The 13,922-nt window shown below is 29.9% G+C and overlaps 2 protein-coding genes across 2 annotated transcripts; one reads left to right on the top strand and one right to left on the bottom strand.

Moving 5' to 3' along the window:
* The first annotated feature begins 5,695 nt into the window (after positions 1 to 5,695).
* Positions 5,696 to 7,691, top strand: LOC107904058 (ferritin-3, chloroplastic-like). The gene is made up of 8 exons (NM_001326931.1): positions 5,696 to 5,997; positions 6,089 to 6,172; positions 6,261 to 6,321; positions 6,602 to 6,689; positions 7,026 to 7,087; positions 7,329 to 7,394; positions 7,489 to 7,552; positions 7,636 to 7,691. Exons 1-8 carry the CDS (start codon positions 5,696 to 5,698, stop codon positions 7,689 to 7,691), a joined length of 783 nt encoding a protein of 260 aa, NP_001313860.1.
* A 3,162-nt stretch (positions 7,692 to 10,853) lies between these two features.
* LOC121217161 (uncharacterized) lies at positions 10,854 to 11,409 on the bottom strand. The gene is made up of 2 exons (XM_041092706.1): positions 11,202 to 11,409; positions 10,854 to 11,092 (listed from the first exon to the last, which is right to left on the bottom strand). Exons 1-2 carry the CDS (start codon positions 11,407 to 11,409, stop codon positions 10,854 to 10,856), a joined length of 447 nt encoding a protein of 148 aa, XP_040948640.1.
* Positions 11,410 to 13,922: the final 2,513 nt, after the last annotated feature.

Here is a 13,922-nt window from a genome sequence, read left to right as displayed (position 1 = left end):
ATAATTTATAAACTGAAATAAGTTTATACTTTAATTAAGTTTAATAAACTGAATAAGTTCCATATCATAGTTTATCATTTATTTCATAAATTATAAGTTACTTAAAAATAATATTACAAATTATAAATTTCTTCAATAATTTTATAAATAAAAAATTATATTTTAAATTCAAATATTAAATTAAATTAAATTTTATGATAAATTAAAAATAAATTTAAAATTTTAAAATAATAAAATTAATTTACATATTATAAAAAAATTCTACAATTAATTAAAAATCGGTTTCTGTCACCTACTCTTTTCCAATTTCAAGCTTTGTGTCTAGTTTTAAATGTATGTGAGAATATGGAGCGAGGGGAGAAGAGAATGTATGTGAGAGACCCATTTTCCATTATTTGAAAATTGTAATGTTATTTTTTATAATATTTAAATAAATTTTGCTATTAGGCTTTTTTTCATATATATAAAATAAAAAGATTAATTAACAAAATAGATAGGGTTGTTGATTAATTAGTGAAATAGTGAAATATTTTTTTAGCTCAAATAAAAAATGGGCAAATATCATACATAGTTCCCATATTTTATCAAACTTTCATAATAATTAATTTTAGTTAATTTCAATTCTTTTTCAGTTTCAATACAATATTAATAGGTTTCAAGCCAAAAATTAGGTGAGAGCTACAAATAAATATGGCTTTATTAATTTTCTTTTTAAAAGAATTTATCTTGAATATTCGATAAAATAATGGGGGACCATTTGTGATCTTATTTCACTGTTAGTCCAAAGCATAGAAACAAGTTGTTCTTACTCTCAACTAAAAGAAAAGAATAATATCAAAAATAGTCCCTCATAATTTTATTTCAATTTCAAGATATTTTTTTTAAAATAAGAAATTAATAAAATTAATGTCATATTTACTTGTAGTTCCCACCAAAATCATGACTTATCAATATTGTATTGAAACTAGGGAAAAAAATAATTGAAACTAACTAAAATTAGTTATTATGAAAGTCTGATAAAATGAGAACCATTTATAATATTTTCCCGTTATATATATAAGACGCCAACATTGAAGTTGGGTTCTTCAAGTGCCTACTTTAATTATTTTACTAATTAATCTACAATCCCATCTATATTGCTAATTAATCTTTTTATTTCATGAAAAAGAAGGTAAATAATATAATTTAATTTGTATATTTAATTTATAATATTATTTAAGTTCAATTTATAAAAATAGAAAAAAAAATTTTGATTGGAGCTGATTTCACATTACCTTAGAAATTAGAAAATCAATATTAGTATTTTTTTCAACTGATTTGACAGGTATTAATTGAATGATGAAATGATTGATGGTTAAGATTATGTGTATTAGTTTAAAAATTAGAGATTTTTATCAAAATAATATAAAATAAGAAATTATTTTCAAATTAATATGGGTTATACATTGTTTATCAAATTAATGTGTTATCCTTTTATTTAAGGTTGAAAATGAATTATAAATAATTATAAATATTGTGTTAAAAAATAAATAATAATAAAATCAAAAAAACTTGCTGGAAAATTTGAGAAAGAAAACACTTTAATTTTATGTTTAAGTCTTGCATAATAAGAAAACATATTTAGATGCATCCAATGTTTTTTAAATTGAATGAAGAGTCGAAAGTGTTAAGTCATTGATCAGTTAATTAGATTGGTTCATCGATTTAATTGGTTCAATTATAAATAAGTTAAAAGTTTAAATTTTTTAAAAAAATATTTAGTTCAATTGTTGATTCAACTAATTTTTTAATCAGTTTAATCGGTCAATATTGATCCCCAATTTAGTAGGATCAAAATCCTTCTTTGGACTGATACCTCGACCAATTTGGTTCGATTCTAACATCTTTAGATACATCTTCAACTATAATTGTCTGTTTTTATATAACAAATTGAAACATGTCAATTTTTTTAATTTTATTCTTTTACTTTATTAAGATTGAGAAGTTAACCCTTTTACTTTATGGATGAACCAATCCTCTTACTCTAATTTGTCAAATTTTAATTTTATACTTTATAAAAAGTGAAAAATTAATCTAGTTATTGGTAAACATAATAACTTGAATTGTTGTTTTATACTAATTTATTGCATATAAATTACTAAATTGTTAATTTCTTACTTATAAATTGTTTGTAGTTTATTTTCAAGTCAACAATTTACTAATAAGGTTCAAAATTTTCATAAAATATAAAGATAAACTTATAATAATTTAAAACGGAAAAATAATTTATTGATTTGGTAAGGTAGAGAGATAAAATTTAAAATTATTTAAAAATATATAAGTAAATAAAAAGTCATAATCACTTACCAAACACTAAAAACCACGCCCACTTTAGTGAAAAGAGTTCCTTCTTGCTCAAATTTTCTAGCAATATGTTAATATTTTATTTATTTTAATAAAAATAAAAATTAAATTGTTAAGATGGAATGAATATCAATTGGGTCTCGTCTTGTCATAAGTTGGGCTCTTACTATTTTTTCTTTTAAATTCTATCATTATGCCTCCAAACATATTAATTTGATTATTTTAGAAATATTTTCTTATTTTGATAAAAAAATCCCTTGGAAATTATTTATATTATTTGGATAGAAGAACCTAAGTTACCTTTATTAATAAAATATTGTTAATAAAGTACAGATAAAAATGAAAGAATAGAATATTTAAAATTAATAGAACAATTTTATGAAAAATATAAAGATTTATTTACTTTATTTAACTATTATTATATGTTAAATTATGACATTACAGACAGTAGTAGTTCTAGTAATTCTGATAATTATATAAACATAGAAGACTTAAAAGTTACAAGTTATAATTCTAATGGAGAAAATACTTCAACAGATGAAGATGAAAATATAGAAATACCAGAACCTATGGATACTGATCAAACAAATCTATATGAAAAAAGAAAAATTGAGTCATATATTCAAAAAGATCTTTATCTGAGATCTTTTAATAAAGACTTAGAAAATGTTGTGCAAAAGATACTAGAGGAGGATTAACAGAAATCCCATTATTTACTAAAGACAAAATAAAGAGGATTAAAAAGAAATACCCTCAAGTTAGATACATGCATCTAGGAATAATAATGATAACTATTAGAGCTTTACTTAGAAAAGGTCATGATATACCTATAATAGTAGTTCTATTAGATAAAAGATTTGAAAATCCAATAAAAGCACTTATTGGAGGAATTCAACCAAACCTACATACTGGTGTAATAGGATTTAAAGTTAAACCAAATTACTTTATATCCATTACAGACCCTCTAATAGAAGAGTGTTTATGTTTAAGAATTCAGACAAAAAATTCTGAAATTAATGATTTAGCAAAAGATCTAGCAATAAGTTGGACTTCTATTAATGAATATACAAATACTGCAGAAGTAGAAATAAAAGAGATTAATAATAAAATTATTGAGCTCTTTAAACCTAATAAATTTACTACAGAAATACAATTACAATTATTACATCTAAGAGATCTATCAATACCAAAAGACTGGATGATAGAGAAAATAAGTAGTGCAAGTACTTCTAAATCAGTAAGTACTATAGAATACATGTCGTCTGGTAATAAATTATTTTTTAAAATACTGCTATAACAGATATAAATAAAAATTTAGTTTTACCCTCAAATACTCCAATAGAGGAAGAAGAGGATAATGTAAGTACAAGTTCTACACCAATAGGAATGAAAACAGTTCATATACCTATTTTTCCTATAGAACGAAGTAGAAATTCTGGAAACACTAGAATGGAAGAATTACAAGTATCAACAATCATTCAACAAATGAAAGTTGGTAAAAATGATGTAATTACATTTTCAAATTTCCCATCCAGGAAATATTATACATATATTGAAATTACATCTCAATTTAGAGAATATAAAACATATTCTTTACATGCTTTATTAGATACAGGTGCTACAACCAGTAGTTGTAGAAAGAATGCCATTCTTGTAGAAAAATGGGAACCTATGAAACATCCTATAAAAGCAATAGGAATAGATGGTAATGATATCATAATTCAATATAAGGCTAGAAATATACCTATATACATAAACAAGGTAAGATTTGTGATGCCAAAAATATTATGTTTTCCTGCAATGCATGGAGATATATTATTAGGAAATAATTTTATATATCAGCACTTACCATTTTCTATTGATAAAAATTTTATTATGTTATCTGTAGAAAAATCTTCTATAGAGATACCATTAGTAGAAAATCATAAATTTGTGTGTGATAAAAATTTTACACCATAAAGAAAAGAGCAGATTAAACAACTAGAAACAAATCATTGGTTGTTCAAAAATTTAGAAGATAATTTTAGTAATTCTGATAATTATATAATAGTAAATCTTTTTGAAATTGAGCTTGTTGTTTGCAAATAGCTTCATTTATTTTTATAAAAATTTCTAGTGGTAATATTTGTCTAGCTTTACTATATAAACATAGTCTAAATACTTTATTCACAATGGGAATATTTTTCCCTTTATTAATAAAATACCGAAATATATCAAGAAGATTGTTTATCTCCTTAATATCCATATATTCTTATTCAATCTCATCCCAATCTCTATATAAAATAGATTTTAGTAATTCAATCTCTATATAAATTTCTAATAGTCTTCAGTATTTTCCTAACACTTCCTGTAATTGGTATCAGAGCGTTTGAGTAACGATTTTTGGAGAAATAATATCGTAGTATTCATTGTAAGTCTTTATCTTTTATTTACAACTCAGATTATTTCATGGATATTTATTTTAAAACCATATATCTGTTATTTCGTCTTTCTATTGCCTGCTTATGTCTGAGTGAGACTTTAGGCCTTTGAGAGAAGGTTTTAGGCCTTTGAGAGAAAAGACGTAAAAGATAACAGAAGGTTTTAGGTACCAAAGATAAATTTTATAGAAGAAACAAATTGTTTATATAAAGATAAAATTTGCAGTCATACTATGCATATCGACTCTAAAAATGAAAATAATATTTCAGCTCTGAGTAAAGATTTTAATATCCTTAATTAGGATAAGATAGTGCTTGAACAGATATATTCAAAAATCTTTAATTAGATACTTTTTCTTTATTAAATTTTTTATAAATAATTGTCCATTCCCTAACTTTTTTTTTTTTAAATTTTTTTAGCTCTATCCATCATGACTTCTAAGATAATCCATAAAGTATTATAGACTCCTATAGAACAGACAAAAAAGACTCTTAAAGTACAGAACAGACAAAAAAGACTTATAGAAAACGTTTTAACTATTCTCAAAGTAGAGATAGACTAGGGACTAAACAAGGAAGACTCTGAGATTAAAAGAAGATTGCTGCAATAATTATAAAGGAAAGGTGGCTTTCCAGGATCACAAATACGAAATTCCCTGTGAACTATTTCACAGTAAACAAAGATAACTCCAAATCAACCTCGAGTGACGAACCTGCCCGCCTGCCTGCCTGCCACGCTCCCTTCCCTCCACGTCCTCATCTTCACCCTCCACGTTTCATCCCATCCCTCTCTCACGCTTTTCCTTTGCTTTCCTGATCTCACCTCTCTTTCCTTTCTGCTGCTTCTTCCGCTGTTTGCATTTGAAAAACTCTGTTTTCCTTTTTTTCCTTTTCATCAAAAGCTTGGGTTTCTTTTTCTTCTTTTTTGCGCCATGTTGCTGAAAGCTGTTCCAACTTTTTCTTCGTTAAATCCTCAACTGGAAAATCAGGGTGCCCTGTTTTCCTCTTTTTCTTCTTCGATTAATCATCAGCTATCTTCTCTAAGAAATGGACCTGGGTCTCTTGTAGTTTGTGCAGCCAAAGGAGCCAACCACAAGCCACTAAGTGGTGTTGTTTTCCAGCCCTTTGTGGAAGTGAAAAAGGAACTTGATCTTGTCCCCTCCGTGCCTCAACTTTCTCTGGCTCGCCAAAAGTTTACTGATGACTGTGAAGCTTCCATCAACGAACAAATCAAGTGGGATCTTTTCTTTTTAGATTTTTAAGAATGAATTCTGAATGATTTCGTGATCGTGTCGATATTTACTAATGTCTGGTGCATTTGGCAGTGTCGAATACAATGTTTCCTATGTGTATCATGCTATGTTTGCTTACTTCGATAGGGACAACGTTGCACTCAAGGGTCTTGCCAAGTAATTCTTGTTGAAAATTCTTGATTTTGCTGAGCCCTTTTAGCTCCCCTTTTCGGTGTTAAGCTGACATCAGCCTTCCTCGTAATAGGTTCTTCAAGGAATCGAGTTTAGAAGAGAGAGAACATGCTGAGAAATTTATGGAATACCAGGTTTTCTATTCATTTTGCTTAGATCACAGTATGTGATTTTACTTTTGAAATTGTATGTATCATCATCATCCTAATTATGTATTCTATTTATGTACCTCGATAAAAAAAATTAGAGTTACAATTTATTTAGAAATTTTCTATTTTGGATTATAAGAAAACTGTCATGAAAGGGTTTTCCGTTTTTATTTATTTTTTGTTTTTGCTTACTTTTTGCTATTCTTTTGTTTATGTCATTGTTTCCCAAATTGGGTTTTTTTTTTTGTCTTTCTATTGTTATCAGAACAAACGAGGTGGAAAAGTGAAGCTGCAGTCCATAGTGATGCCCCTCTCTGAGTTTGATCATGCAGAGAAAGGAGATGCATTATACGGTAAGTTGATATTACCAAAGCTAGGTTTGTGTTTGGTTTGGTAAACAGTGCTTTCATTTCTTATTTGGTTGCCTTCTTTTTCTACCTTCAGATACTACATATCCACGTGTAACAATACAATGAGATATATAGTAACCATGGGAGTACGTTTGTAAATTTGTATGGTTGGTGGGAAGAGATATTTCTTGAACATTCACTTGAAGTATTTTGAATTTTGTTCATTAATCACCCCGTTGTCTTTCTTCATGCTGAATTGTACTGCATGACAATGTCATATTAGTCAAATTAGCATGGTATATGTGATTGAAGCTAATTGTATCTAATTCTTTGGTTCAGCAATGGAGCTTGCCTTGTCCCTGGAGAAACTAACAAGTGAAAAGCTCTTTAACCTACGTAATGTGAGACTCTCTCTGTCTATATATATACATAGATGTAAATTATTTTGTCCTGTTTTCTATTTGGACTTATGAATTTTGATTTAAACATATTAATAGGGTCTAGGGTCTCATTAGTTAGGTTTACGAAATTATTGGGCAAAAACGTTGTTTAACAGACTGTTGCTTTTACATTTTGCATGTTTCTAAAATGATGGTAAACAGTTTTGTTTGAAGTGCTAATAGTGAAGGCTTTGGTAAACAGGTAGCCGTGCGGAACCATGATGTGCAGTTGACGGATTTCATTGAAGGCGAATTCTTAGCTGAGCAGGTATGATACAATTTTTGGTCTCCATAAAATTTGCTTTTACTGATGAATGATAAAAAAATAGTAAGGGTTCATTCCTGTTTTGCTTTCTCTTTAGGTGGAGGCCATCAAGAAAATATCAGAATATGTAGCTCAATTGAGAAGAGTTGGAAAAGGACACGGTATGAATTTAAACTTCTCCATTGTCATCAAATTATAGAGAAGTTCCATCTGTAACTCTATGCTACCATGGTTTTCATCGCAGGGGTGTGGCACTTCGATCAAATGCTTCTTCATGAGGGAGAGGAAGCTATTGCATGAAGCCCCAACTTGCTGCTTCGTTCCATGTCAAAAGTTTGTGCATAAGGTCTTATTTCAGTAGTTCTTTGTTGATATATTTTGGCTGTAAGTTGAAAGATAGTGCCGGATCTTTGGTTTGATGATAAAGCTCGTAAGGGATTTATTTTTGGTAGTCCTTTTAATCAGAGTAGTTATAGATTCGTGGATTTCCTATATAGGTATTTTCCTTCTCCGAGATCTTTCCTTCTGTGTTTTTTCTTTTAAATTTGCCCTAGCGACGTTTATGACAGTTTTCTTCGGTTATATCCTGCAGCAACGGTAGATTGCCAATAGGAAAAGTTTTGACGATTTGAAGTTTCCTTCTGATTTTTAAGGGGAAAATAAAAAGGGTCAATGACCATTTACCGGTAAAAGTTCAGTAACACAGTATGCGGTCGTCGTCTCATCCATGAAAACATCATCTTATAGTTGCTAAGCAAAATCCAATCATTATCAGTGGCTTTCTTTAATCAATGGGTGACGGTTTTGTGCTGAGGGTTACAGCTACTAAGTAAAAAGTAAAACTATAATCGGTCTGATGTAGATGTTTTTCGTTATTGTATTTACTTGTTAGTCCCGTTCCAAAGCCAGCCAAAAAATACAATTATTTACTCATGAAAACCTCGGCTTTACCACCACCCCAAAAATACCCTCTTCTTTTAGCAAATACAACACTACAGTACATATCGCACCCGACTCATTAAATAGCATCATTCCAACTTGGTCGAAAAGGAAAGGGGGAAAGTAACTTCTGAAGACGCCTAAGACTTCCCCTAATTGAACTACGATGTCCTTCCCCTTTTCCCTCATAGGAACATTTATACTAAAATGTACAACCAAACCTGATATCGACTGACTTAATAGCTTCCCATTGGTGGCATGCCAAGAGGTGGCATTGGGGGCATTCCCATTACTGCCATGGGTGGTGGAGGTGCAAATCCACCTCTCATGCCTGGCATTGGCGGTGCAGGCAGTGCAAGAGGTAGTAACTGAGCATACATGTTCTGCAACCCAATGCATTTTAATCGCTTAGAAAATATTTGAAATTATACAAGATCTAGATGTAGACTAGCAACTCCCCAGATGTAGAGAATCTATTTTCAAGAACATAGAGCGAAGGTTTTCCAAGTTACTTACCTGTTGTGCAATCACTTCCTTCTCTTCCTGCTCTTTCGCCTTTACCTCTTTTTGAGTCTCAATCTTGTCCTTCATAAGTTCATCAACTTTCCCAGTGCATTCACGGATAAACTGGAAAAATACGGACTCAAATATGGTTCCAACGCTAATCTCCGAATGAAGAAGTATCTTCATAGCAAATTTAAATCATAGTAAAGTGGGACAGTGCACTAAGATCAACCGTCCAATCCTTTTAGTGAGGCAGTATGAGACAGAAAAAAGTATAGCAAATAAAGCCCCACTTAAATGAAAGATGAAACGAAAAGAAATCACCTGCACCAGATACGGGACTGCGCAGGGATTTAAATTGCGGTCGCGGTCGCGTTTTCGGTCGCGTCGCGTTTGTCGCGGTCGCGGACATAACGGACGCTATTGCGGTCACTGCGGGTATCGCGGTCGTGAATTTTTTTCAAATTCGCACAACTTACTGTAAAACATAGTAATTATAATTATAATTATAAAAAGTCACTTTTAATGATTTTTAGAGTGTTTTCTAACACTTATGAACCTTTATTAATATGACATGAGAACACAACTTTTATAATCATTAATTATTCTTATATTTATTTACGAATTTCTAAGAATGTTATATTAACTAATAACAAAGTAAAAAAAAAATATTAAACATTTATCATATTTAATAAGTTTGAAAGTTTTTATAAATAAAAGAATTGAGAATTCATACATGAGAGATGTCTTCAATATTTCTTGACAGCTTTGAAGATAGTGAAGATATAAATACGCTGCAAAAGGAAAAAAGGAATAGATAAATTAATGAATAGATTCTCATTAATTATTCCTATTTCCTACCACTTATTCTCATCTCATTCTACTTTCATATATAATTTAACATGCTTCGATTCTTCATTATCTTTTCATAAAATATACTTCATTCATTTATCTAAAGATATATATTATCTTAAATGTTTTAATATCATCAAAATTAAGAACAATAACAAAGGATTTCTTTAAAAAAAACATACCTTACAAATAATGATAGCGGCACGATTTAGTTTTCACCAATTAGTGGAAGGACGAGGAAGATCAAATCCTTCACCTTCACTTTGGGAGCGTTCTTGACTTGATTCTCTTGGCCTTTGTCCAAAAATATATCCAAAAAAAGCAACATTTTCACCTTGGTTTTCATTCAATTGATATGGAGGATATATTTGAGGAGGAGGATACATGAAAGGTGGAGGTGGGTGATACATTGGTGGAGGAGGATACATTTGAGGCTGGTATGGCACACCATAATTAGGAAATGGTGGATAATAACCATATGGTTGTGGATAACCATGTGAAGGTTGTTCTGGTGGATAAAAACCTTGAGTGCTAGTAGATGAATCACTATACCCAAGGTTACTAGAACTCGATCTCCTACCACTACCAGATGAAGAGCCTATAGAAGTATGCTTCTTGCCTTTTCCCTTTGATGGAGCTCTAGGTTCACTTCTATCTCTCCTAGGTTCAGGAAACATATTTCCATCAAACTCTGATCTGTCACGAAAATGTCCACCAGTGGTACCACGCCCATATTCTCCTCCATACTGACTAGAAGACCTAATTTCACCTCTATCACCACTATATCCGTCATCCTCATCAATTGGACTTAAACCACCACCATCGGGTCCATCGCCACTCTGACTTGGAGTTGAACTAGAACTTGAATGAGACAAAATTTGTTGTTGCGATTGATCAACATCCATTTCATCATCAGAGGTATCCACAGGCAACACACCGGCATTTTCACCATCTAACAATGGATTCTCTTTCTCATGAAGCCATTCTGATAGTGGATCAACATCTTCAAAGATATAATCAAGGCTGATAGGATTAAAACTAGCATTTATATCATCAGTGCTCATTCTTTGTTGATGCCTCATCTTAAGCCTCATATTATAATAGGTAAACACTAGTTTTTCAAGTTTTTTATACTTTAACCTATTTCTTGCCTTGGTGTGAATATAACTAAATGTTATCCCAACCACCAGTACTTCGTCTGAATTCTTCCCTTCTATGCCACTCGTGTTGTGATTGGATACTTTCTCGAGTTGCTTGCCTTATAGCAGAAACCTCATCAATGAATCCCTCATGCTCATCCTCCTCTTCTGTTAATTGAGATAAGAATTCATCTTTTCTCCTCTTTTTGTCTATTTTCTTTGTGTTGCTTTCTTTTAGTACATTCATCATACTTTCTCTAATGACACCTGTTAATAAAATAAAAATAATTCACACTTTATATTATTATCAATTATATATAATCTTTATTGATAAATTTACAATAACATTTAATAATAATAATAAAGTATCACATACCAGTAACATTAGGGCATGGTGCAACATTGCCGGTTTTATGAGCAATGTGCTCTTTAAATCGTGTTATTCCTCCTTTCACAACTTTACCACAAAGTTTACATACGATACTTCCTCTCGCATTTGGCACTAGAGTTCCAAAGTGCCAACCTATATCATTACTTGGTGCACCCTCCAATCCTTTAGTCGGGAACTCTTCACGTGGTGACATGCTTTATTTTTATTTATATATAAGAAACATAAAATTATATTTAGAAATATAAGCAACTCATTACTTATATTATGAACAATATAATACAAAAAAAAGTAAACATCATTAACATGGAAAATTTAAATTTATTGCATAATTCATACATAATAATAAATAATAAATTATGAAAGTTATGAAATTTTAAAATAATAATAAATAATAACTAATTATCATTATAAATTATAATTACAATATTAATTAAAAATAACATATAAAGTAAAATTATAAACCTGATAAGATTGAAGCTTTCATATTAAAAAAATATAATAATATGATTGTTATCAATGCAATTTTCATTTTCTATAAAATCTCTCCAAACTCTAATAAATCAACCCAAATATACTTTGCTTCAACAAGTTAAAAGAGGATGGGAGTGAGAGGTGGAATTCACTCTTTTCCACTTTAAATACTTACTAGTTTATAGAAATAGCATGTGAAAACATTTACGTAATATATTTATAAAAAAATTGCTATGAAAATTAAGGGCATGAAATGATAAAGTTAAGATGATTTTAATGTTGGATTTCAAATGTCATTATTTACATTTATATGCATGTATTTTTTTTCTAAATTTATCAAATATAAAAATATATAAATACCTCAAAATAATATTTGTTGTTTTATAAAATGAATGGATAATAATTTTCTAATTGAGTTTGGTCTCGGTTATTAGGTTACATCAACTCAATCAACTCCTTAATTTATAGTATAGATGATTTTTTATGGTTGCATTAGCATAGTATATAATTACACAAGAAAATTATTAAAACTCCATATGTGTACGTAAAAATTTAATTTCATAAATTATTAATATGTTAAAATTTATATCAATAAAAATTAAACAAATAGAATATAAATATTTATATTATACTTAATTGTTGATAAGTTAATGTCAAGAGTCAACTAAACACTAACTTGATTGGAAATTAATTAAAAAAACATAACCTTTTTACAAAGTAGCAAATATTAAAATATAAAAGTATTTTTACATTTTATACAAAATACAAAAAAAAATCAATTTAAATCCAAAATACATATAGAAAAATACAAACAATAATCATATTTAAAAACTTTCAAATCCTCAATTTTATCATTCAAATTAAATCTCATTTTTTATATTAATTTTAATAAATATAGTAAGGATATCATTCTCATTAAATAATATATACTGGTTTTATTTTAAAAATGATTATATACATATATATGTTTAACAGTTATAATGAATTCTAATTTCAAGTCTTACAGCCTATTAATTTTACAGCCTATTAATTTTAGTCAAAGTGCCAAATTTACACCCATTAAACAGTGGCCTGTCATGAAAATATTGGAAGCCTAAACGGTGCCTTGGTTTTGGCTAGGAGTAAAGACATTAAAAATGAAAAAAATAAAGAAAAAGGGAAATCAAACGTCAGAAATATCAGAAACAGAAAGAAAAACTGAAGAAGAGTCAAGAGGGAAATCAAACGCCAGTTTCCACTTTCCAGCTTCCAAGATCTCTCTTCTCTTGCTCGTTTTCATCTTCGTTGTTGGATTGATTTCATTTTTCTCGATCTTACAACGGTTAGTAAGGGATTGATTCACTTTGTGATCTAAAGTCTAAACTCTATCATCCTCTCAAAAAAACTCTGAATCTACTGCAAAAACAAGCAAGAATCAACAAGACGAAGTTTTAGGTACTTACTTGAAGATTATCAGTCTCTGAATCTGAATGTGAAGTGATCAGTTTACTTTGTTTGCCGTTTGGGTTTCAGTTTAGCGACCGAAATATGAGAAAGGAGTTTTGAATTTTGATTGCTTATTTGCTTGCTGTTTATTTGGTTTCAGTTTTTGTTTGCTTTCTTTTTACTTTTTTTTGATTGAAAACACTGATTTTGCAGGGGAATATATTCCCTTTTGTTTTATTAAGTTTCACTGTTTCTGCTGATTTTTATTTAGAGGAGGGAGATAGATTTTTTTTAATTCACTATAACGGGATATAACGGGAATAGCGTCCCGTTATTGCCGCGACCGGCCGTTATCCGTTAAGTTGCGGCCGCGACCCACCGTTATCGGTGTGACTCCGCTTCACACCGTTATTTTCAGCCGTTGCGGTTTCGGACGGCGCCGCTACCGCTATATAACAGCCGCTATAACGGTTTCGGTCCGCTATTTAAATCCCTGGGACTGCGAAGTCAATCATATCGTTAATCCAGGCTAGCTCAAGAACAACGTCAGCTCGAATTAAGTCATAACAAACAAAGAGGCACGATGCAAAGCATTCCTTCTTTCCCTGTACAAAGAAACAGCAACATTGAGATTACGTCCATTATTGTTGTGGTACCAGAGAAAGGCTGTCGAAACCATTTTTTTGAAAACAAAAATAAGTTATCGACTTTAAAAACAAAAATTGGAGTCGCCACCGATCCTTGATTGAGGTGTGATCGGCTCACCTTAAAAATGATTTTGGTCTGCAAAATTTGAGAAACCAGGTTCGG

Source organism: Gossypium hirsutum, chromosome D05 (assembly GCF_007990345.1).
Source record: "Gossypium hirsutum isolate 1008001.06 chromosome D05, Gossypium_hirsutum_v2.1, whole genome shotgun sequence".
NCBI classification, from domain to species: domain Eukaryota; kingdom Viridiplantae; phylum Streptophyta; class Magnoliopsida; order Malvales; family Malvaceae; genus Gossypium; species Gossypium hirsutum.
Note: the sequence above shows the minus strand (reverse complement) of the source record. Positions and strands in the feature narration are given on the sequence as shown.